This window comes from Lontra canadensis, unplaced genomic scaffold (genome assembly GCF_010015895.1).
Source record: "Lontra canadensis isolate GAN:19392208 unplaced genomic scaffold, GSC_riverotter_1.0 scaffold15, whole genome shotgun sequence".
NCBI classification, from domain to species: Eukaryota; Metazoa; Chordata; class Mammalia; order Carnivora; family Mustelidae; genus Lontra; species Lontra canadensis.
Window position 1 is genome coordinate 12,036,243 of NW_022631009.1, and position 25,068 is coordinate 12,061,310.

General features: G+C 39.3%; 1 protein-coding gene across 1 annotated transcript in view; it reads right to left on the minus strand.

Moving 5' to 3' along the window:
* Positions 1-12,125, minus strand: part of PKHD1L1 (PKHD1 like 1) — a 162,695-nt gene extending 150,570 nt beyond the window's left edge. The window contains exons 1-3 of the mRNA XM_032858464.1: positions 12,053-12,125; positions 10,064-10,153; positions 257-401 (exon numbers count right to left, since the gene is read on the minus strand). Coding sequence (XP_032714355.1) covers positions 257-401; positions 10,064-10,153; positions 12,053-12,125 — 308 coding nt within the window. The remainder of the gene's footprint in view (positions 1-256; positions 402-10,063; positions 10,154-12,052) is intronic.
* Positions 12,126-25,068: the final 12,943 nt, after the last annotated feature.

Here is a 25,068-nt window from a genome sequence, read left to right on the forward strand (position 1 = left end):
GTCTTCTGAAATAGATCAATAATGATAAGATAATAGCTCTAATAACCTGGAAAAGGATATGGAGTTTATTTTATTGTGCCAATACATGGAAAGAGGATTACAAATGAATGAAATAAAGCTATAAGATAGTCTAAACATCATGAAACAAAAAACAGCTGATCATCAGAAAATATAATAGCCAGAGTATATAAAAAACTATATAATACTAATCTGTGCATGATAAAAATGCTCTTATTAAACATACTATAAAACATACCTAGTATAGCATGTAATTTGAGTTGAATGACTTGAATCTTTTTCTACATCACAAGAAATCGATCGGAAAGAAGAAACTAATTGCACACTGTTTCCCAACTCAGCATTATCAACTCCATAGTTAAACTGGTTTGCTTGAGCAAAACCTGGAAAAGTAAAAACACTGAATTATTATTAAAAGAATTCTCTTTTCAAAGATCTAACAATTGTCATTTGGTACTGAATCATCAATAAATAATAAGGAATATTAGTAAGTAAATAAGTTAGCAGTTAACCTATTTTGTATTTATCCCTATGATTGTAATCCTTTTTGGAAGCATAAAAATTCACCTTCAATTCATTTATTCACAAAAGTAATGTTTGAGAACCTATTATTTGCCAGGCACAGAATTAAATCGCTTATATTCCAGAGGTAGGGTGTGAAGGGCTGGAGAAAATACTCTCTCCTCCCTCCACATCAGACTCTATGTCTGCTGAGGATAACTACTATGAAAAAAAGGGGACAGATGGACTGAAAAGAGAGATGAGGAGAACAGTATAAGAGATGGGATCTTTCCCTTGAGTTCCTATAAAGCAAAATCTGAGGTGAGGACTTGCAAGCATATGGTTTATTTGAGTGGTGACCCCTTTGGGGCAAAAGAGAGTAAGACCTAAAGAAAGACAACCTGGGCTGTGAGCACAGCTGGAGCACAACCTTGCTGGAAACTTCCAAGGAAAATATGGACTACCTCTCAGAATCAAAGAATCAAACCTTTCTTCATCAAATCCTGTCCAAGAGGTTAACTGAGGTTTCTCCAGGGGAAATAGCTTCTCCTGAACTTTCAGACTACACACATGTCGTCCATACACCATAGGGGTTTCAATGTCCCAAGTCACTGCATCAGTGAAGCCCTGGGACGGTAGACATAGATGTGCTATGGGAACAGAAGGCAAGAGCTGCGAGCACAGACTGGGTCACAGTCTTGGGAGGACTATCTGTCATGGCTGTGATTAGAATTCGAGGTGAGAACAAAAGACTGTGAAGCTGAGTATAAAAGGCTTCTCTTAGAGGCAACTCACTGCACCATATGGACATGCTCTGGCCCCACATTTTAAAGACTATTTATTTGACAGATAGAGATCACAAGTTGGCAGAGAGGCAGAGAGAGAGAGAGGGGAAAGTAGGCTCCCTGTTGAGCAGAGAGCCCAATGTGGGGCTCAATCCCAGGACCCTGGGATCATGACCTGAGCTGAAGGCAGAGGCTTTAACCCACTGAGCTACCCAGGCAGCCCCTGGCCCCATATTTTAAATATAATTCATTATCAAGTCTCCAAGGTGGTAACCAGCCAAAAGCTCTGCTAAAGATTTAATACAAGAGAGTTAGTACAAGATACAATTGCTCCTGAGGCTATAATGAATAGTCACTATAGCCCCTCTTTACCACCCATTGTAGACTTCCTTTGCCAGCACTTAAGTTGAGGGAGTGACACTAGCCTTCATCCTGAAGGTCTGGACCCTTGGTTGCTGCTTTACCCTTGTTAAGTTCTGGTTGCTACAATTGCCTATTTGTGCTATAATTGCTTCCACTGGACATGGAAGCCAAGAGATTCCCTCATGAATACCCTGAATTTCAGACATATTCTTCCCTATCTCCATTAGGTAAAGCAACCCTCTCTCTTCATGATCATCAGAACTGATTATCTCTGGTAGGCTACTAATTATGTTTGATGAATTCAAAGTGATCAGTTCATAGTGGTAGCTCCCGTTCACTGGAAGTCATATAGGGATCCCTGGCCAAAGCATTCTCTCACTGGAAACTCAGACCCCAAATCCAGCAGAATCTAAAACAGCAAGGGCAGAAAGCACATATGCAGTTTGCAGATCACTGGGAGTGATAATGAGTGAGAGAAACCGTTCCTTTCCAGCTCCATGTGCTCTGTCTGTCGGGACACAGGAGCATGTATCTGCCATGGGATGAAGGCATATGGCATATGATAGAGGCCAGCATCCTATCCCACAGGATGTTGTTCCCAAGCTGGGATCTTAGGTTTGTCTCTTATAGACCATTCCATCATTCTACTAGGCCATGTGTTTCAGAGTAACACAGATTTCGTGGTCGTGTGCCCATAATCACAACTTTTTCTCTGTGAACTGCATTTCTTGTTCTGAGAAACTATTTTATAGATGCTTCTGGCAGTAACTCAGACTCTGGGAGCTCTCGGAAGATGGGGCTGGCAGGGGCATTGTGGATGGAGAAGGCAAAATCTGTATCCGGAGTACCTGTTCCAGCAATAATGTATCTCTGTTCTTTCCATGAGAGAAGTAGAGTGATGCAGTCAATTTGTCCCTTAGCAACTGGTATACTTCTTGGGGAATGGCCCCTCCTGAGGGCTCAGTGTTGATCAGGCCAGAGATCAGCAACTGCAGTGGGTAGCTTAGCCTTGGAGAAAGGAAGTCCATGGTGTTAACCTGCACAGCTTTCACCCCATGGCCCCTCTGTTCCTGAGCCCACTGTACAAGCTCTGAGGTAGCCAAAGAGAGAAGCCCCTGAATGAGTCATTCAATCAACGTGGTGTTTCTGTTTCCTCTGTGGGGGATCCTCTCTTGCAGGAATTAACTTGAGACATAGACCTGCATGGTATGTGTTCATACCATGTGCTCATACCACCTTCACATGCCTCTTTTCAGGACTTTCTTGTTTCTGATTTCCCAACCCTATTCCTGGGATAGAGGAGGCATGTGACATAAATGGTCAAGGAAACGTTCTGGAAGGAGTAAGCCCGGAGAATACCTATGGCAAGTACATTTTAGATAGAGGGAACATGCTCTTCCAGGCCCTGTGGTGGGAGCATATTTTTGGATTCAAGATTTAGCAAGCATGGTTAGAGAAATATGTGTGAGGAGAGTGGTAAGAGATGAGACCAAAAATTGAGGGCATTCAGATTATTTTTATGAATTAGGGAGCACTGGAGACTTCCCAAACAGAGGCATGGCATGGTGTGACTTACACTTGCCAAGAGTCACTAGCTGCTGCTCTGAGAGTATAGACAAAGAGTATAAACTGCTCTGAGAGTATAGACAACAGTGAGCAATGGATACATGATTGACATGGGGTCAAGAGAAGATTGGAGGATAACCAGTGAAAGGAACAAATACTGGTCCCTTTGGGGGGCATTTTACTATCAATGGAAGCAGAGGCATGGGTGGAAGGTAGAAGGGGTGTGGAGCAAGAGGAAAAAAGCTCTTGTTTTTTTTCAGGTTGGTGAAATAGTAGTGTGTTTGCATGCTAATGGGTGTGATTCGACAGAACCAGAGAAACAGAGGATGTGAAACAGAGCAGAAAATTATTTTTTAATTGATGAAAATTATTTTAATCTTACTATAAATACCTGAAAATTCAAAACTAGATTTGGAAGTAGTTAAATATCCATTAAGTAATTTTATGCCACATAAAAGTATTTTATATTGCTAGAACAACATTCAATTTCAAAATAAACCCAAGAAATAAAATCCATGGTTAAGATTAATTGGATACTATTCTATTGATTAAACCCTATAACTAAATATTCTCCTAATAAAAATGTTTAAAAGATACTTAATAGTATTCTAATATGCAGAGTAAATCTATGAAGTTGTAGATGTTATAATATTTTCTAGAATAAAGTGAAGTTAGTAAAGAAACAATTTTTGCCTCGATCACTTCAAAATCTAAAATTCCTAAATTCTGAGTTCTAAAAGCATGTGCATTTTTAAATGTTACTTTTCTCTAAATACTGCAAGTGCTTAACAGTAAAACATCACTATTGCCAAATTGATGACTAACAATATTTTTGAAGTTATGAAATTTTTTCCTTTGCATCCAGGTTATCAATATAAATTCATAAGTTATTTGAATTTCAGCACTTAATTACCTACAGTCCACATTGTTCCACAGTACAATTTAAAATCAGTAAGCCAGAAAAAATGTTAAACTCAGAGATGTACATTTAACTCTAAATTCAATGTATATATATTATTTATATTAGAAAAAACATATTGTCAAGTAGTTTTGCAGTATGATTCAGAAAGCAATCACTCCTACCTTATAGGCTCATATTAAATAACCTTTATTAGGGACACCTGGGTGGCTCAGTGGGTTAAAGCCTCTGCCTAGGATCGAGCCCTGCATCGGGTTCTCTGCTCAGTGGGAAGCCTGCTTCCTCCCCTCTCTCTCTCTCTGCCTGCCTCTCTGCCTACTTGTGATCTCTGTCTGTCAAATAAATAAAATCTTTAAAAAAATTTTTTTAAAAAATAATCTTTATTAGCTGAAGTGGCTGAATTGGGGTCAGTAGACATCTGTGGTGTGACTGCTTTTTAAATTATTGAACATTTTCAGCGTTCTAAAAAGGTCCATTAAAAACACAAATATTGCCTAGTTTAAGGACTTCATGGTGCCAGATGTTCACCAAATGCCAACGCCCCTAAAACTCTAGCTTTCATAAAGCTGCTTCTTTGGGATGGTGCTCTTTAAAGGAACCCTAATGTCCTGGATTCGCATCCCACTCCTGCACATCCTTGCTGTATGACTTCAGGCACTCAAATTTTAGAGATGAACTCTCTCATTTTTATCTTCTCATCAGAAAAATGACCAGGGGGCACCTGTGTGGGTCATTCGGTTGAGCATCTGCCTTTGGTTCAGGTCATGATCCCAGGGTACTGGGATTGAGTCCCTGCTCAACACTCCCCCTGCTTGTGCTCTCTCTCACTCTCTCTCTCTCAAATAAAATAAGATAAAATAAAATAAAATGGAAAATGACCATAATCACCTACTTATTGGATTGTCAGGAAGAGGAAATGAGGATTATATATATTGCATAACATAGTGCTTGGCTCATATGTTAAGAGCTAGGTTGATATTTGCTCTTAGTATTGGTCACAAAAATCCTGAAATTTAAGTTCAGTGTTGATATCCCTTTTTAAAAATAACACAGAACTAATAAGTGTTATGGCTAGGATTTGAATTCAGGTTGGCGATGTCAACTGGGCACCTGTGATATTCAGAGATAAGCAATATTTAAAAACATACATTATAAAGCTATTAGCCATTGCCTTATATAAGTTCCTCAAGACCCATGTTCTTTTTTTTTTTTAAGATTTTATTTATTTGACAGAGAGAGATCATGAGTAGGCACAGAGAGAGAGAGAGAGTAGAGAGAGAGAGAGAGGAGGAAGCAGGCTCCCTGCCAAGCAGAGAGCCCGATGTGGGACTCTATCCCAGAACTCTGAGATCATGACCTGAGCTGAAGGCAGAGGCTTAACCCACTGAGCCACCCAGGCGTCCCAGACCCATGTTCTTAGCGCTTCTCCTATCCCTGATAGGTAGAAAAAGTAAGCAGAAACTCAACAAAGGGTAGGGATTTTAATAAACACCACTTCCGCCTCTAAGCTTAAACCGTAACCAAACAGAGCTCATCTAATACAGGCTAAAGTACAAATATAAGCATCAATTTGACATGTGAAAGACACTTGCATTGGATCTGAAGTTTTGATTCTAGGACAGCAGTTACTGCTAAAATGGAATTTTGAAAAGATACAGGAAAACACAGAAAAGCAAGTTACTTGTAAGTAAGCAAGTTACTGCCTTTTCCTTTTGCCAACTTGTGCTTATCTTTGGTGTTCATGTTGAGTTTGAAATACACAGAGGGCTGCTGGCAACTAACTAAAGTATGGAAAGTTTTACTTGTGGGGTGGCTCAGGATGTGATACATGTATTTATTTTCCTCTTAGGCACATGTCACAAAATTGATACGGTAACACAGATCTGCATTTCAGCACTCCTGAGACAAATACAATTGAAAAAAAATTAAACCAACAAAAGATGATATTGTTTTTGGCTTTGTTTTAATGCCATATATATTTTTAATGTCACATACATATATTTAATGGCATATATTCATACATATTTTTTACATACTTATGTCAAATATATAGACCTATCTCCCTGAAGTGAAAACATGAGCCAAATCAATAGGATTTGTAAATATTCTCATTACAAATATTGCTTAAAAAAAACTATAGAAATATTTCTGATTTGTTAGCTAATTCCAAAGAGTTAAAAAGCCACACAAAGGAATCACTTCCTAAAAGAATTTCAAAATAAAATATAATTCTAAATAAAAAATTGGGTATAAAGAGGATAGCTCTGGAAGTACTCCAAGGGACAAAGATTACAGGAAGGGTTGGGTGTACCCTGGATACAGAAAAGTTTGAGGCTTTCAGATGGAAATTCCTGGCATATTGATGTACTTTTTTTTCTTTTGCAGAAAAACTGGAGACAAGACTTGCCAGGCACGCTAAACCTGGTTCTCCTGATAGCAGCCTGGGCTGCTATCATGGAAAATGTGTGTTGTTGAAGCGGCGGTCACCATATACCACATGGGGCTGTTTGGATTTCTCTAGTTAAAAAAATGCAGGGGGTAAGAGAGTACAAACCAACTCGAAAAGTTATAACAGCAAAACAATGAAAAGGAAAAGTACAGTGTGGTGAAGGATGATTCCTAAAGAATGAAACCAAACTTATAACATAAGTGCAGGATAATGATAAAAATAAAACAAAATAATAAAAATAAAAAAACTCTAATTTATGAAACAGATAGTATCTATGGGTACCTTAGATACATCATCCTTTTCGATCATCACAACAGCCCCAACAGGTAGGAATTAATACCCTACTTTACTGATGAGGAAGCTGAGGCTTAGGGGAGTAACCTGCCCCAGTCACAGAGTGGGAAGGGGCAAGGACAGAACCGAAAGCCAGTCAGACTGGACCAAAGTCCCTGGGTTTCCCAAAACATTACAAAAACTACATAACTCAACGCTTCAGTTAGACAGAAGTATGTGTAATAGGGAAATATCTAGGGGAAAAAAGCCAAAAGTAAAATTCTACTCCTTCCATCTTACTGATTTTTTTCAGTAAAGGGAACTATTAAGAAAGACAATTGAGAAATACAGGTATAAATTTAGAAACACTCCTGAACTAATCATCAAAATGATAATACTCCTCATTAAATCAGTCCTCTTAGTTGGAGACAATTATTTCCATGATCATGGAAATAAAGTGCTCAAAACACTTTACTTGGGCATCATAACTGTAAAATTATGTATCTTTGGCTCCTGAAGCACAGCCTTTAGAACAAAGTAATGCACTAGCAAATTTTGGCCTGTAAAAGTGAATACAATATGTGGAAATGGAAAACCCATGTGGATACACCAAAATACGAACACTAGTTCTTTCTAGAGAGTGGAATCTCAGAGAACTCACTTTCTAAGTCAAATATTTCTTTATCATTTAATTTTTTCATCTTGACTTTTATAAAAATAAAACATTTTTATAGTCCTATGGGACCAACACTTAAATAATCATCCGGCAGTTACAGTTCCATGTAGAAAATATTCTTGTGTGATTAATAAATTAGCTCTGCATGCAATTCTAAACATGAAGTATGGGTCAGAGACAGCACTGATGTATCTGATTATGTGAATACAGTTCCTCCAAATAAATTTTGTTCAAGTAGCACATTCATGGAGTTTTGGAGGTCTGGTGTGTTTTGCAAATTCATTACATTGCTCTATACACATTCTCTATATATCATGAGCCCTGAAAACCTATATAAAATAGTATTAAATTCAGTTTCTGAGAAAGACAGGTGCTAACACATTTTTAGTCACCTACAGTATATGGTTAAGGCAAGAAGAGGGAAGTCAACACAGCGGGGATGCAGGTATCTGCCATTCCAATAGGATTTAACTATTCTATGATGCTCTGTCAAGAGCATTCAGAAATTGAGATGGATGGGAAAACTGGAAATTCACCATGACACCAGTGACACAGGATACACCGTGACTCAGAGAGTCCATGAAAGAGCAAAGGTTAGGGTTAAATTCATAAGGGGGTTCTCCAAAATGCCTTAAGAAGAGAATGTTTTGTTTTGTATTTATAACCAAAGGCCATCAGGGTCTGTGTACTTAAACTCAAGCCATGGCTCCTGGATCTGAAGGAGTTTAGGTGGGAGACAGGAAGAAATAGCTGAGTGGTTGTTTTGTTTTGTTTTAATTGGGGCATTTCTCTCACGGCTTTTAAAACTCTGTTAAAAACCTAATAGCTTTCATGGGGTGCCTGGATGGCTCAGTGGGTTAAAGCCTCTGCCTTCGGCTCAGGTCATGATCCCAGGGTCCTGGGATCAAGCCCCTCATTGTGCTCTCTGCTCAGCAGGGAGCCTGCCCCCCCCCCCCCCCTTTTGATCTCTGTCTGTCAAAAAAAAAAAAAAAAAATTAAAAAAAAAAAAAAAAAAAACAAAACCTAATAGCTTTCAAAGCATATTATCTTAACAACATTTACAATATAAGGGAACCATGGATAAAGACACTTTTAAAATAGTCTTTAACAATACGTTGCCTTTGGGTGTTTATACAACAAAAATAAAGACAACCAAACTTTAATCCAAAATATATTCTTCACAATTTAGAGGCATAAACCATTTAAAGTGTATCACTGAGAGATTGAATTTAGCAGAAATGTTACTTGGAAGTACTGAAAGACATTTCCATATATCTGACAGAATACTTAAATATCTTGCTCTGTCGATTCTAACTCCAAAAACTTCATTCATACACTGAATACTATTCTTAAGATTGCGAAGACCTAGGTGCTAAAAGAACCACATATTTGTATTTAATCTTAGGAAGAGTTGCTCATTAAATAAATTCACTGGTTGGGTGCCTGGGTAGCTCGGTGGGTTAAGCCCCTGCCTTCGGCTCGGGTCATGATCTCAGGGGTCCTGGGATCGAGTCCCTCATTGGGCTCTCTGCTCGGCAGGGAGCCTGCTTCCCTCTCTCTCTCTCTCGCTCTCTCTCTCGCTCTCGCTCTGCCTGCCTCTCTGCCTACTTGTGATCTCTGTCAAATAAATAAATAAATAAAATCTTAAAAAAAAAAATTCACTGCTTTTCTACTATGTTTCCTCCCAAGACCAGGCAAGGAGAAACAGTCATACATAACCCATGCTCTGAGGAAGCATTTGGTAAGGACAGAGTGGCAGCAGAAGAGATCCAAAGTTTTGCATTCAACTGCCTTTCTGACTTCATTGACATTCTATTTCTCCATCATTTCCTCTTATTAAACTTTCTACCTCCAAGGCCCTCCAAATGTTATATTTGATATAAAGATAAATTAAATGTTATTAGACCCATAAGGAACAAAACAAATAATTGCAAAGTTGGGTTAAAGATGTTTCTTTCAGTTCAGGTATTATAATCCAGATCTTGGGAGTTAAATTAAGCAAGTAATTATAATATGAACTCAGATGATCAAATTCGTAGAGACTCTTGGGGATTTTGTTAGCTGTCAAAGGGGTAGAATTTTACTAACTCTCACCAAATGGAGAAATAACTCTTACGGATTTTTTTTTGTTTTTTAACCATTAAAAATTAGTTTAAAAAATGCAGGGGTGAGAGAGTACAAATCAACTCCAATTTCTTTGTTTTTTAACCATAAGTGTGAAATGTGAAATAGTCTTTAAAATACCTCAACCTTGGGGTGCCTGGGTGGCTCATTGGGTTAAGCCTCTGCCTTCGGCTCAGGTCATGATCTCAGGTTCCTGGGATTGAGCCCCACATCAGGCTCTCTGCTCAGCAGGGAGTCTGCTTTTGCCTCTTTCTCTGCCTGCCTCTCTGCCTACTTGTGATGTCTCTTTCTGTCAAATAAATAAATAAATAAAATCTTAAAAAAAAACAACAACAAGAACCTCAATCTTGACTTAAAAAAAGAAGAAAGAAAAGAAAAAGCAACCATACCTTCTCCTTTGATAGTCAGTCTTGTTGCTCCATTTATGCTGCCATATTTAGGTATTATTTCTGTGACTTTGGGAATTATCTTAGAGCCATCTGAAAGATATTAAAACACAGTAAAGATAAAAGCATCAAGAACTTCAAGCATCAAATTTGGTATCACATCTTACAATGTTATAAGAAAAACATCATGAAGGTGATAGGACTGAAAGTAAATACGCTCATATTTTACTTGTGGTTCTACTACTAACCAATGACTTGACAGGGAAATAAGTCATTCACTTAATTAATACTCATTGGCTTGAAGCAAAGCACTACCTGAGGTGCCACAAAGGGTGGTAATAACCCATGATCATTTTCACCATTCTTAATTATCATATTATAAAACATTTATTAAACCCTTAATTTCATATAGTGCTCAACTAACTGCAGATCTGTAACTAACTACAGCTGGCAGCCCACACAGCAGCCGACAACGCTGGAGAAATAACACCGTGGAGAAATAAGTCATTCATCATAAAAGCACATAAGAAATGCAAAGAATAAATGAAAATGAAGAGTATAGTCCAGGCACAAAATCTAATGGTGTACTTTAAGAAGAAATTGTTTTCTGTGATGGACTAAGACTTCAGGAAAGATAATTTCTGGGATCTTTTTAGCCTCCTGATTATAGTAAGTTCTTACTTTAATGGTTACCAATTCATTCACTGAATGGTGTAAGTGTCCTGGGGATATAAAAATGTGTTAACAGTCTCAACCTCCCAAAACCTTAGCTTAGACAGTACAGCGTGACAGGAGAGCAGAGGGGCCATGGGTGACCAAGAAGGGGCACTTCAACTACACTGCTCATGTCCTTCTGACTTCTAGAAAGAAGGGTTGTCCCTGAAGCATCTTGGAGGGCAAATATGAATAGCTAGATTGGACCAACTATGGGAGAGAGAAAAAGAGCTCTAGAAAGAGGGAGGTAGGTGCCTATGCAAAATACAGGGGTAAGCGAGCTGCTTCTCTGAACTGTAAGTATGCTTTTAAACAACTCAAAGATACACAGTGGCTAAAAGGGTTATTCAACTGTACATATCTGTATTATTAGATCCAGTAACAATTCTCGAAATAGGAAAAATTGAAGTGGACAAAAAGAAAAGCTATAGAAATTACTATTTCAAGTAGATGTGTGAGAAAAGGTTAAAGAAATTATAATCATACAGGTCATTCCTGCTGGCAAAAAGTTTAGCATGGACTTCAAATGTCACGGGTCTGACTTTGCCAAGAGCTCCAAGGCTGATTCTGCTTCAGGCACGTTCATAACTTCCAGCAACCCACAGCCAAGAGCAGGAAACTCCAAAGAGGGCTCTGGATCCTATCTCCAAGACCGTGCTGCTCTCCACCTATCTCAGGTTCATCCTCCCTTATCTCCACGGACAACTCCAATTTCTTATCTTATCAGGCTCTTCCAACCCTCTCCTGGGTATTACTTTGAAGGCAGAGGGCAGCTGCCCCTTAAAGTGACTGACACCAGGCACAGACACCCATTCTTGTCCTACTGGGGGACACTGCCCTCCCTTCGGTGGGGGAAAGACACCCAAGAAGAGAAGAGAGAGGACTCGGATTGTGCCCCCTATCTCCACCCCCAGCCAAGTTTCAGTGTCTTTTTCAACTGAGCCCCTTGTGGGTGGGGGCGGTGCGGTTCCATAATTCAAGCAGTAACTCTTACGACTTAAGAGCAATCCCTCTTTTCCCTTCCCTTCCCTTCCCTTCCCTTCCCTTCCTTCTCCTCTTCTTTTCTTCTGTGTGTGTGTGTCTGTCTGCCTGCCTTCCTGTCCCTTAGGCCTGCCTCGCAGGTCCCGGGTCCCAGGTCCCCAGGATGGCCAAGCCACCGCACCCGCAGCCTTGACGCAGAGCTGGTGCCGGGCAGTCCCTCCTCTCCCGCGGCCCGGGAAAGCCAGGGTTGCGTCTGCACGGACTTCTGCTTGCTCCCTGGAGCCCCGGATGAATTACCTGCGCGTGGGTCCGTGGCGCTTAGGAGCAGCCCCCAGAGGCCCCAGGTTCCCAAGAGCCACAGGTGTCCCATCGCCGCGTCCGTCGCACAGAGTCTGCGCGCGCCGCTCGCTCGCTGCCACCGCCAGCGCCCGGCTCCGCTCCGGGACCGCGACTCGCTCGCGCTGGCGACTCTTCCCACGCGCGCAGGCGGACTCCGCCACCCGGGGCCCGCCCCGCCCCGGCCTGTCCCGCGGCACCTCTGCGATTTGCTGGCACATACAGCCACCCCAGCCCTGGAGAACCGAACCTGTGTTCGTGAGACCTCCACACCTAGACCTGGGTGCTGACGTCTCAAGGCTGTCCCGGTGAGGGTAATGTCTCCGCTCCTTTTGGTAAGAGGGATCAATGGGCAGGTTTTCCGTGAATCCCGGCGCCTCCCCTTTTTAAAATTCTAGGCCTACATACGTTCATTTGCCTGCGTGGTTTGGCTATTAACTATCCCCAGGTGGACCTACAGGTCCGTTCAATACACAAACCCCACACGTTTTCCCCCCTCACGTTCATATGAATTAGTGCTGTGCCTTTCATTGACAACCGTTCTTACATGTATCAATTTCTCTGCCTGTCCCAAACGCCACGCCCCGTGCTGTAGAGACGTCAACTCACAATAATCCCCAAAGAGCTGTTACTGTTACTACTCCTTACGATGACTGTTACTATCCCGGTTGTTCCAACCTGGAGCCTGAGGCGCGGGAAGTTTGGGTAACTTACCCACAGCCCTATGTCTACGTGCAAGTGAGGACTCCAGCAGTCAGTGCTCTTATCCCCTCCATGGTCCCCAATCTAGCACACTTCGAGGGAGGGTTCGCAATGCTTGGGATATCCTTGTACTAAAAATGATTCGTTGTCTTTTTGAAATTCACATTTAACTCAGCATCCTGTGTTTACCAAATCAGACTACTCTAGCTGGGAGGGAAGAGAGAAGAAATAGAAGAGAGAGCTCTACACTAATACAATTAGATCCTCGCTCTTAAAGAGTTTCTATCTGTCTCATTGGGGGTTAATGTTTGTTGTTGTTAGATTCGGTTAATTACATTCATCTCATAATTTTCTACAAATTCACTGCCCCTGTCACCACCCTACTGAAAACGTGCCTGCAAGGCACCACTGACCTTCTTACTCTTGGAACCCTTTGCAGCATATGACACCTAAACATCTTTCTTGAAATTCCATTCCTCTCAAGAGGCTTGGGTGCCTTCCTACCTCTCCCATCACTTCTTTTTTTTTTTTTTTTAAAGATTTTATTTATTTATTTGCCAGAGAGAGAGAGGGAGAGAGAGCGAGCACAGGCAGACAGAATGGCAGGCAGAGGCAGAGGGAGAAGCAGGCTCCCTGCCGAGCAAGGAGCCCGATGTGGGACTCGATCCCAGGACGCTGGGATCATGACCTGAGCCGAAGGCAGCTGCTTAACCAACTGAGCCACCCAGGCGTCCCTCTCCCATCACTTCTATCTCATATTTTTCTCTTACATCTTCCTGAGAATTGTTATTCCTGCAGCTTTTACTCATCCTTTCCTCCTCCATCCGGAAGTAGGTCACTTAGCAGAAAATCAGCTAGTTGAATGCCAATTTGTTGATTAACTCTTTGCCACATTACTAAATGTAAAGACTGCAATGTTGTCTTGCAATAATTAGCAACTTTACCAAGAATTAGTTAGCAGCATTAACAAAAATATTCAAGTTATTAGCTGTGAAATGTGTAGAAGTATGTATTTCAATATCAAAAACCAAGTAATGTGGGAATAAAAATTAGAATTATTGGTTAATTTTGATTTTTTTCTGATGCTTTCAAATTAGGATTAAATTAAGTTGACCTAAATTAAATTTTGGATGATTTCATTAAAAAGTAATTTAAGTGCAATTTAATTCAAAATTCTGATTTTTTTCAGATGCTTTTGAATTTATAAATTACAACAGAGTGTGAAGAATAGGTGAGATAATACTAAAATATTTTAAATGTTTTTAGTATTAAAAAGGTAGGAAATGTCATTCAAAGGTATTATGAAATAAATCAGAAGTAGGTGAAAAACTGTCCCATGTCATATACCGGAGTGGCTTATTTTATTTTATTTTTTTTAAGATTTTATTTATTTATTTGACAGACAGAGATGACAAGTAGGCAGAGAGGCAGGCAGAGAGAGAGAGGGGGGGAAGCAGGTTCCCTGCTCATTAGAGAGCCCGATGTGGGGCTCGATCCCAGGACCCTGAGACCATGAAGAAGACAAAGGCTGAACCCTCTGAGCCACCCAGGCACCCCCTGGAGTGGTTTTCAATCAGGAACCATTAAAATAGGCAGATTTTGCTGTCGAAGTAATCCATGTTATTTATAACAGAGAGGAAGACTGTTCTACATTTTAGATATATTCATAAGTGATAAGGAACCATTGTATATTGATTACTGTTTTGCCAAAGCTTTAATATTTTTAAGATTCTTTTACAAAATCCTCAGAGTATACCAACCAGAAAATGTCACACAATATTTAGTATATAATATGATTCCTCCCACGTGTCCTATTTCATCTTTCTATTTAATTCATACTAACCATATGGTCCCTTCTAGATTATAATAGTCCCTTTCAGATATCTTTACTTCCTTTAGAGCTAGTCTTCTTATATGTATGTAACGGACTGAGCCACCCAGTGCTTACACTGAGGTGTAACTTATATACGTTTCATATAATATGCATATATAACAAGTTAACTCTCTATGTATGAATAAATGTATATATGTAAGTATGAAACAAGTATATATATATATATATATATATATATATAGTATACACATATCCATGTATAATCCATAATCCAATTATGATAGTCAATATTAAAATGTGTGTATAATTTTTCTATATATTTCACCAACTTGTTCAAGCTGTTAAATTACATTCATCTAATTTGGCAAATTTGTCAAATTGGTCATTCAGTAAATTGATCATTTGGCTAACTGGCTTTCAGCAAAATGCCTACTTTCCTGTCATATACCTAAATGTCTTAAAAAGCCAAGCACTGTAATTTGCATATATAGATTTTTACTCAACTCTTGAATGAATGAGCATCTTTAACATTTCTCCTATTAAAAGTGCTTACTTATATGATAAATCAATGTCTAGCAAAAGATCCCACCAGTGGTATTTTTACCTTAGATTATTAAATAAGTGGAAGGGATAATGTGACAAATAATTATAACTAGGTAGAAATTTGTATAACCAAAAAGTCAACTTGGAACCAGAAAAAGTGATTATGTAGCTTACATAACTAAAGGTTTAAATTATATTAGTCTTTAGAATATTTAGACCTTTATAATACAGATTCATCATGGACCATGGGCATGAAAAGGCAACTCCTGATCACTAAAGTCCATGCTTCTGTAAGTTAAAAAAAAAAAAAAAAAATCCAGCTCTAACAAAAGCCCACTATAGGGCGAGCATCATGGGCATATGACACGTGTGGTCTCATAGACCCCATACTTTGTTTCATGCTCTGCTGGCATCATTGAAAAATCTTTAGTAATTTTTGAATGAGGGAATCCCCATTTTTATTTTGCCTGGTCCTGCTTGCCTTGATGATGAAAAAAGAGACAGATGATAAATTTGTCAATCCTTCTATTTAAAAGTAATTGGAAGGGGACCTGGGTGGTTCAGTTGGTTAAGCATCTGTCTTTGGCTCAGGTCATGATCCCAGTGTCCCGGGATCAAGCCCCATGTCAGGATCCCTGCTCAGTGGGGAGTCTGCCTCTGCCCACCCCCTGGTGTGCATGTGCTCTCCTTCTCTTTCTCTCTCAAGTAAAAAAATAAACTCTTAAAGAATCAATTGATTAAAAAAAAGAAATAAGAGCAATTAGAAAGTGATAAAGAGTAAGAACTCTTGCAGAGCTAAAAGGCATAAAGGCTTCACTTGTGAATTCACTTAACTTGGAAAATGATCTGTGTATTGGAGCCTGATTTTGACTCTAGACCTAATTGTGAGAGACGATGAACAAAAGGAGGTACCCACAAGAATAGGTTTGTTCTCTTCCTATGCCTTCAACAAGTTTTCAATATGTAGGCAGTAGGAATAGGGCAGTAATTTTTTTTTAAATCTGTCTTCACAGAACTTACATTCTTAGTGGAGAGAGTCAAAAAACAAGATAAGTGAGTGAAATATAAAAAACGTTAGATAGTGATACATGCTGGGGAGAGACAAATAAGCAAGGAAGAATATCCCGTGTATGTGGACGGGGCGGCGGGGGGGGGGGGGTTGGGATTGAGTGTGATGTAGTTTTATATAGGAGGACCAGGAAGTTGTCACAGGGAAGGTGAATTTTGAGTAAAGATCTAAAGGTTTAAAGAGAATTACTAGCCACATGGACATCTGGGAGAAGAGCATTCCAAGCATTTCAGAATAATTGCCAATGCCAGGAGGAGGGAGTGTGTTTGGTGTGGTATAAGATATGAAGTCAGAGAAGTAATGTAAGGAGGGGCCGATCATGCAGGATCATGTATTTGACTCTGAGTGAGATGGGAATCCATTGTAGAATATTAAGCTGAAATATGACACGATCTAATTTATGTTTTCAAAGACATACCCAGATGCTATTTTGCTGCACTAGGGCAAGAGCCAATGCAGGGAGATCAATTCAGAGATAAATGCAAATAATCCAGGCAAAAATAATGGCATCTTGGACCCGGATGGTAACAGTGTTGGTAGTGCAAAGAGGTCAGGTTCTGTGTATATTTGAGAACTAAGTTGATAGGATTTGCTGACAAAGTAAGAGGGAAAAGAGGGGGCCAACAAAACTGCAAGAGTTTGGTCCTCAACATCTAGATATGGAAAATTAGCTGCTGGTGAAAATGTGGAAAGAGTAGATTTGGAAGAGTGCATCAAGAGTGCACTCTTGGTAAGGGATTAAATTGGGGACAAGAATGGACACAAGACAGGTTAGGATGCTGTTGTAGCCATCTTGACTAGAGGTGATGAGGATGGAATTAGAAAGGAAGTACTGGAATTGTTAAGAAATGGGCAGATGCCTGGATATAGGTTAGTGATGAGGCAAGGGAAATCTAGGACACCTTAGCTTTGAGGCGTTAATGCTTAGGTGAATCGTGCATCATTTACTACAATATGCAAAGCCTGGAGGAGAAACAGTTGGAAGTAGATGATCCAGACACCTTATTTGTCCAACCTGAGTGTGAGCAGCTGATTAGGAGAAGGGTTGCTTACAGGCTAAGCGCACGAGCTTTGGAGGCAGACTTCCAGTGTCCCATGCTTCACCCTGCCACTCAGCAATGGGGAAACCTTGGACCAACAACTTAACATCTTTGTGCCTCAGGTTTCTTTTTATGTAAAATGAGAATAGAACATTACTGGATAGTGTTTGGGGAAGTAAATTACTTAGTAAATGCAAAGTACTTATAATAGTGCCTAGCATGTACTAAGCCCTCAATAAACACTAACTATTCTTAGAGACTGAGTATAAATGTCAAGTTAAGTAAACAAATAAAATGTGGAATTATTCAGCAGTGTATAGATGAAATTGAAACCATAGACTGGCTAAGATCTCAGGAGGGCAGATGTTTACGAACTTAGATGGGGAAAAAAATTATAGCTTCATTTTGCATCCCCTTCAATTACTAAAGTAGACAACAAACCACAGTAGTGTTGTTGGTATCTGTGATATTAATGGAAATCATAGATATCTTCATATAAGATTATAATTGCAGGAGATATCTTGAAACATCATTTATGCTCATCACTACTTAAAGGAATTAACACAACATCACATATGCAGAGACTTCCCCATTCTCATCATCCCCCACCAGAGTGGTACATTTGTTTTAACTGATGTACTTACATTGACACATTATCATCCAAAGTCCATAATTTAGGGTTCACTCTTGATGTTGTACATTCTGTGGGCTTGGACAAATTTTTAACAACATGTATACACTGTTAAAATTTCATAAAACTAGTTTCGCTGTCATGGGGTGCCTGGATGGCTCAGTCAGTTTAAGCATCTGACTTCAGCTCAGATTATGATCTCAAGGTCCTGGGATTAAGCCCATTGATAGCCTTCACACTCAGCAGGGAGTCTGCCTGCCCCTCCCCCTGCTCATACTCTCTCTGTCTCTCTCTCAAATAAATAAAATTGTAAACACACACACACACACACACACACTCACACACAATGGAATATTATTCAGCCATCAAAAAGAATGAAATCTTGCCATTTGCAATGATGTGGATGGAACTAGAGGGTATTATGCCAAGTGAAATTAATCAGAGAAAGACAAATACAGTATGATTTCACTCATATATGGAATTTAAGGGAAGGGAAGGAAAAATAAAATAAGGTAAAAACAGGAAGGGAGGCAAACTGTAGGGGACTCTTAACTCTAGGAAACAGAGTGTTGCTGGAGGAGAGGTGGGTGGGGCATGGAGTAATGGGGTTATGGGCATTAAGGAGGACACTTGATGTAGCAAGCACTGGGAATTATATGCAACTGATGAATCACTAAATTCTAGCCCTGAAACTAATAACTAAGTTGAATTTAAATAAATTTTTTTTTTTAAAAGACTAGTTTTGTTGTCCTAAAAATCCTCTATGCTGCTCCATTCATCTCTCCTTCTCCACAATCTCTGGCAACCCTGATCTTTTTACTGTCTCCATAATGTTTTTCTTTTCCGGAGTATCATATATTTGGAATCATATAGTATGTAGCTTTTCTGAATTGGTTTCTTTCACTTAGTAATATTCATTTAAGTTTCACTTAGTAGTATGCTTTTAAGTTTTAATACGCTAAATATCTCGTTTCTTCCTAGCGCAGAATAATATTCCATTGTCTGGATGTACCACAGGGTATTTTTCTATCCACCTACTGAAGGACATCTTGGTTTGCTTCTAAGTTTTGGCAATTGTGAGTAAAATTCCTATAAATTTCCATATGCATTTTTTATGTGAATATACTTTTTAGCTCATTTGGATAAATACCAAGGAGTTTAATTACTAGAGTGCATGGTGTAGAGTATGTTTAGTTTTGTAAGAAACCATCAAATTATCTTCCAAAGTAACGGTACCATTTTGCATTCTTACCAGGGATGAATGAAGATGGTTCCTCTTTCTCCACATCTCCCCCAGCATTTGACGTGTTCTAGATTTTGGCCATTCTAATGCATGTATCATGGCATCTCATTTATTTGCATATCCCTGATGAAATAATGACGTGGAGCAACTTTTCATATGCTTATTTGCCATTTATATTTCTTCTTTGGTGGGGTCTTTGGCCCATGTTTTAATTGGGTTGTTTGGTTTCTTATTGTTGAGTTTAAGAAACTCTGTATATTTGCATAACAGTCCTTAATCAGATATACCTTGTGCAAATATTTTTTCCCAGTCTGTAGCTTCTCTTTTGAATTTCTTGACAGCATTTTTTGCAGAGCAGAAATTTTAAATTTGAATGAAGTCCTATTCATCAATTAGTTCTTTCATGGATCATGCCACCAGTGTTTTTATTTGTAAAAGTTCTTACAAATAGCAGTTTCTTCATGCAAAAAATCTCAAGATAAAAAGCTAGGATACTTCCAAAATGGAATTTCCATTTAACAAAATTATTTTTTCTAATGTCCTATAAAATGAGAGAGACTCTAATTCAGCCATATTCACTGAAAATGTTCAGGTTGGTTTTTGAAGTGGAACAGAGGAAATTGTTGCAGCAGGTGATGGAGAGGTTGTGGCCACCAGTTGACCCATGAGCTAGACTCAGGCATTGGAGGCTCCTCACACCCTCCCCTGACCTTGGAATGTACACTCTGCCCACCATTTCTGTGTCCTTGAACAGTGCGAACAATGGGAACAGGGACGCAGCCTTGAAAGAGTGGAGTGTTGTTGAGACCATCTGGATGGCATACATGACTGAACCCAGTTAAGATCTCTATATAAACGTTTAAGATTCTGGCAGATAGTACAGAAATCTTGTTCTGCTGATGCCCAAGACAAGCTTCCTATATAAGTTCCCTTGCTTATTAAAACTTCCACCTGCAAAAAACAAAAACAAAAACAAAAAACAAACAAACAAAAAAACAAACAAAAAAACTTCCACCTACTAATCTGGACTGACCTGCTTCTTTTTTCCTTCTCTTCCCCCTCCATGTGCAGGGGCTAGTTTCATATTTTATCTGGAAGCTCCCAAGGTTGCAAACCAACAGAAATCCAGGAGAGGTTCTTGTGTCAAATGTTTTCATTCAGGGTAGAATTATAAAAATATCGTAAAATTTTGAAACAAGCAGTGGAGGAGTTGACAACCTCAGTGTTCCCCTGGAGTATGTGGTTGGAAGAATTCTTATCCTGTGAGTCTCTTTTGAAACTGACCAAGACCGTTGACAGGTTTAAAGTTGTGAAAAGTTTTATTGTTCTGTTTTCTTGTAAAGATTATTTTTCCAAACAAAACTTCAATCGGGGGCGGGGGGAAGCATGGTAATACTTGGTAATACATTCAGTATTCTTGCCTTAATGAAAAAAGAAGCACGTCATGATGTCATCACTTTGTTTTTTAACACAGACATGTGCTAGGAATTAAGAATATTCTTACAGTTTCAAGAGAAGTTTTGCCAATATGTATAAAAGTCATCAACATTATCCTCTGATAATTATTCTGAAAAATTGAATCTAAAAAATTGTCAAGAAAAGGGATCAGAATATGAGGTACAATAAGTCAAGCAGAGAGAGTCAATTATCATATAGTTTTGCTTATTTGTGAAGCATAAGGAATAACACAGAGGACATTGGGAGATGGAGAGGAGAAGTGAATTGGGGGAAATCAGAGGGGGAGACAAACCATGAGAGACTGTGGACTCTGAGAAACAAACTGAGGGTTTTGGAGAGGAGGGGGGTGGGGGTTGGGTGAGCCCAATGGTGGGTGTTATAGGAGGCATGTACTGCATGGAGCACTGGGTGTGGTGCATAAACAATGAATTATGGATCACTGAAAAAATTTTTAATTTAATTTAATTTTTAAAAAATATATATGAGGTACATCTTTACCAAAGAGTTCACTGACTTTCCCCGAGAACAAGACTTAAATGCTTGTCTGAATTAAGGATGGCTGGCTTTAATTTCTCTAAAAGAAAAGAAACTTCATGTTTGGAACACTTTGAAAAAAAAAATGATTTATCTATGAGTTGGCTCACCTGGCAGTTATTTTTAACCATATGAATAGATAAAGCTTTCAAGTCCAATGTGGCTTCTACTATAAAAAAAATTATAAGGTTTCTAGGATTAGCAGCTAGTGAGAAATGCCAGACTTTGAAATGCTGGAGAAGGTGCTTCATCCTCAGATGACTGTCGATTTCTTCAAAAAGAGAAATCTATGGACAATTGGAAACTATTGAGGATTCTTTCAGAAGTTACTTTTATCCTGATAGTATTAAAGCTGAACCACAGATCCACAATCCTTTTCTTTCTGATATAAACTCTATTGAAGGTATTGTCCAAGACCATGATCTTTGATCTTAGGACCAAATCTTATTATAGTTGAAATTTAACTCAAAAAGCCTTTGAGAATCCTGATGTTCTTTGAAACAAGCTTTCCTGGCCTTGCAAAGTGAGCTAAAGAAACTTTAATTCCATTTGCAAAAAAAAAAAAAAAAAGTGTCTTAACTAATCAGTATTTTCAGTACTTGCAACCATTAAAACAAAAATTTGAAATTGCTATTTCGAAAATAAGATAGGATTTTAAGCTTACTTGTATTTGAAATGCTTGCCTTATTTTTGTGTTAAGATGAATATCATACATATATTTTGAAATATATTTATATTTTAATATAGTTTCCTGTGTAACTCGAATAATTTTATTTTGTCTTAAATATATTATTATTAGAAAGAATTGATAGGCTTCACGTGAGTGCCAAAGCAACACAAAACAGTCAGGGACCCCTGAGACAGAGAAGAGCTCAGTCACATGATGGGGATTTGAGAAGTTCAAGGTCTAGAAGAAGAGACGTTAGCATCCTCAGAGGCAGCAAGCAGCCATGAGTTAAGAGAAAAGTAGGATAGTGTCACAACATGAGAATCAAGAGAAGAATGTGTCTGAGGAAGGAGAGTGGTTATTTGTTACCAATGCTGCCAAGAGGTTATGAAGGTAGTTCTTTCTCTTGACCTTGACATGAATAGCTTCAGTGGAATGGCAGTTTCCATAACCCCAAGTTGAGTGAGCGAGTTGGGAGAGAAGAAGTGGACACAGTACCTATAGACGACTCAGTTTAGAAGCTTTCCTTGCTTTGAATGGGAGCAAAGAAATGGGGCTGTTCCTTGGGGGAGAGCTGTGACCAAGACTTTTTTTTTTTTTTTTTTTTTTTTTAATAAAAGATGCAAGATACCAGGCCACATAACTGCTGTCAGGGCTGATGCAAAACAGGGAGACACTTCTGATGGAAAAGTCTAGAAGTGGAATAATCTCAGGAGAGAAATTACTGAGAAAGAGAGAGTTCTGGGATTCAGAGCACAAGTGGAGGAAAGGCTTTCAGAAGTCTGGGTCCAGATTCAAGAAGGCTGATAAGGTTTGGTGATGGGATGATGCTGGGTTCTTACCCGATTGCTGCTGTTCCTTGGTAAAGCATGAAGCAGTGTTGTTAGTGTGGGAGACTGGGTGAAACGGGCATTTTGGGAGGTGGAAAATGTGTACGAGGGAGGTGTAGTAGCATTCTGGGGCAGTCCAAAGCGTTCTTTTCAGATTTGCGACCATTATTTCCTTTACTTTTTTTTTTTTTTTTAAGATTTTACTTATTTATTTGACACAGAGAGATCACAAGTAGGCAGAGAGGAAGGCACAGAAAGGAAGGGAAGCAGGCTCCCTGCTGAGTAGAGAGCCCGATGTGATGCGGGGCTCAATCCCAGGACCCTGAGACCATGACCTGTGCTGAAGGCAGAGGCTTAACCAACTGAGCCACCCAGATGCCCCTAAATTTTTATTTTGAAAAATTTCGAGTCTGTCTGTGATAAGTATACCCTTCCCTTAGATTCACATTCTTTATCATTCTCTCTTTCTCCTTATTAAGTATAAGCGTTTTTGTTGTTGTCGAACTGTTTGAAAGTTAGTTACTATTTAACACTTCATTTCCTGAACACATCAACGTGAATAAAGTCATTCTTTGTGAATACACGTGTAACACTCAGCAAATTTAAAACACTGATACTATAGCCAATATTTATAATTTTCTGAGCCTCCTAATAATATTCTTTATCGTTTTATTCATCAAGACTGACATATTCCTTTAAAGACAAATATCTTGGGGTGCCTCGGTGGCTCAGTGGATTAAAGCCTCTGCTTTTGGCTCAGGTTGTGGTCCCAGGGTCCTGGGATCAAGCCCCGCATCGGGCTCTCTGCTCAGCGGGGAGCCTGCTTCCTCCTCTCTCTCTGCCTGCCTCTCTGCCTACTTATGATCTCTGTCTGTCAAATAAATAAAATCTTAAAAAAAAGACAAATATCTCTTTGTTCTCTTTTTAACATAAAACAGTTCTTGAACTTCATTTCTTTCCTTTTTTCCCTTTTTAATTTTTTTAGTCTTTTATTCTTTCATGATATTAACATTTTTTTAAAGACTTTATATATTTATTTGTCAGAGAGAGAGAGCACAAAGAGGGAGAGTGGTAGGCAGGGGAAGAAGCAGGCTCCCCGCTGAGTGGGGAGCCTTGTGTGGGACTCTATCCCACGACCCTGGGATCATGACCTGAGCTGAAGGCTTAAATGACTGAGCTACCCAGGTGTCCCCATGACATTAACATTTTTGATAAGTCCAGGTTAACTGTCTTTCAGAATGTTGTAATTGTTATTTTAGAATGGGACTTATCAAAATTTTGAGTAATTTTCTTCAACAAAGTTCAGGTGATCAGATGATGCAGGGAGTAAGCTCTCAGGGTTGTTACATTTAAGCAGGACAGTGTGTGATTGGAGTGTAATTGTAAGGGAGTTCGAATGATTAAACCCTCAACTCTACATGGGTAAAAAGGGAAAGAGAACATGAAGAGAGTGAGGGTAATGATACAAGGGTGGTTAGGTGAGTGGAGGTCTCTACAAAGTCTCTGTAACACAAAAGAATTGGGTCAGGAACATTGGAAAGGCGGCTGATCGGTGAATACACCTGTGCTTTTTCACTCTACAGGTCTGCTGAAAGCCCAACGTTTCGCTTGAGATAAGATGCGGGAGAGAGATGCTATATACAAAACTGTTTCATGAGCACCATTGCTGGAAGTACAGCATATATTATACATAAGGACTTGTAAAGTCCTTTACCATAATTTTGACTTTATGTTACACCTCCTAGAAGAGCACTCATGAGTCTCATACTTCATCATCTTCTCAGCATCCCCAGCAGAAAGGAATCGAGTTGTTGGTAGGCGACTGTCAGGTAGAACTTGTGACCAATGAAATCCTTAAGCCCCTCAGCGATAGCTCCGAGAAGAGAACCAGAGTGCGCACTCCCAGACCGGAGTAGCTGAACTGAATGCTCCTCAGATTACCCGGTGTACATCACTACCCAGATCGTCTGCACACCTGCCGGGTTTAATGGACATCTCTATTTCAGTTACTCTACATTACGCCTCTTGTTTTGTCAAAGGGCAATTTTGATATAAGTTGCTGCCTAAAAAGGAGAAACTCTCAAAGATGTGCCCTCAACAAATAATTTTAGATTAAGGAGGTATGCAGTAACTGGAAGCCATGAATTAGCACTCAATTCTGGTGATTCCAGGCACGGAGCCAAAGCATTTATGAATGTGGTGAGTACTGGCACCAGTTCCTTCACATAAAGTTATTTTATGAACAATAGTGCACTCTGAGTGCAGAATCTATCTGCCTTCATTAACTGACATTCTTTACCATTGTCAACATAAGCCAACATTCATTGAAGGTCTACAGGGTTTTGGCACTCTATAATGTTCTATTTATACTTTCCTTTTTTAAACACTGACATACTATGAAAAAGGAAAATATGAGCATTATTTCC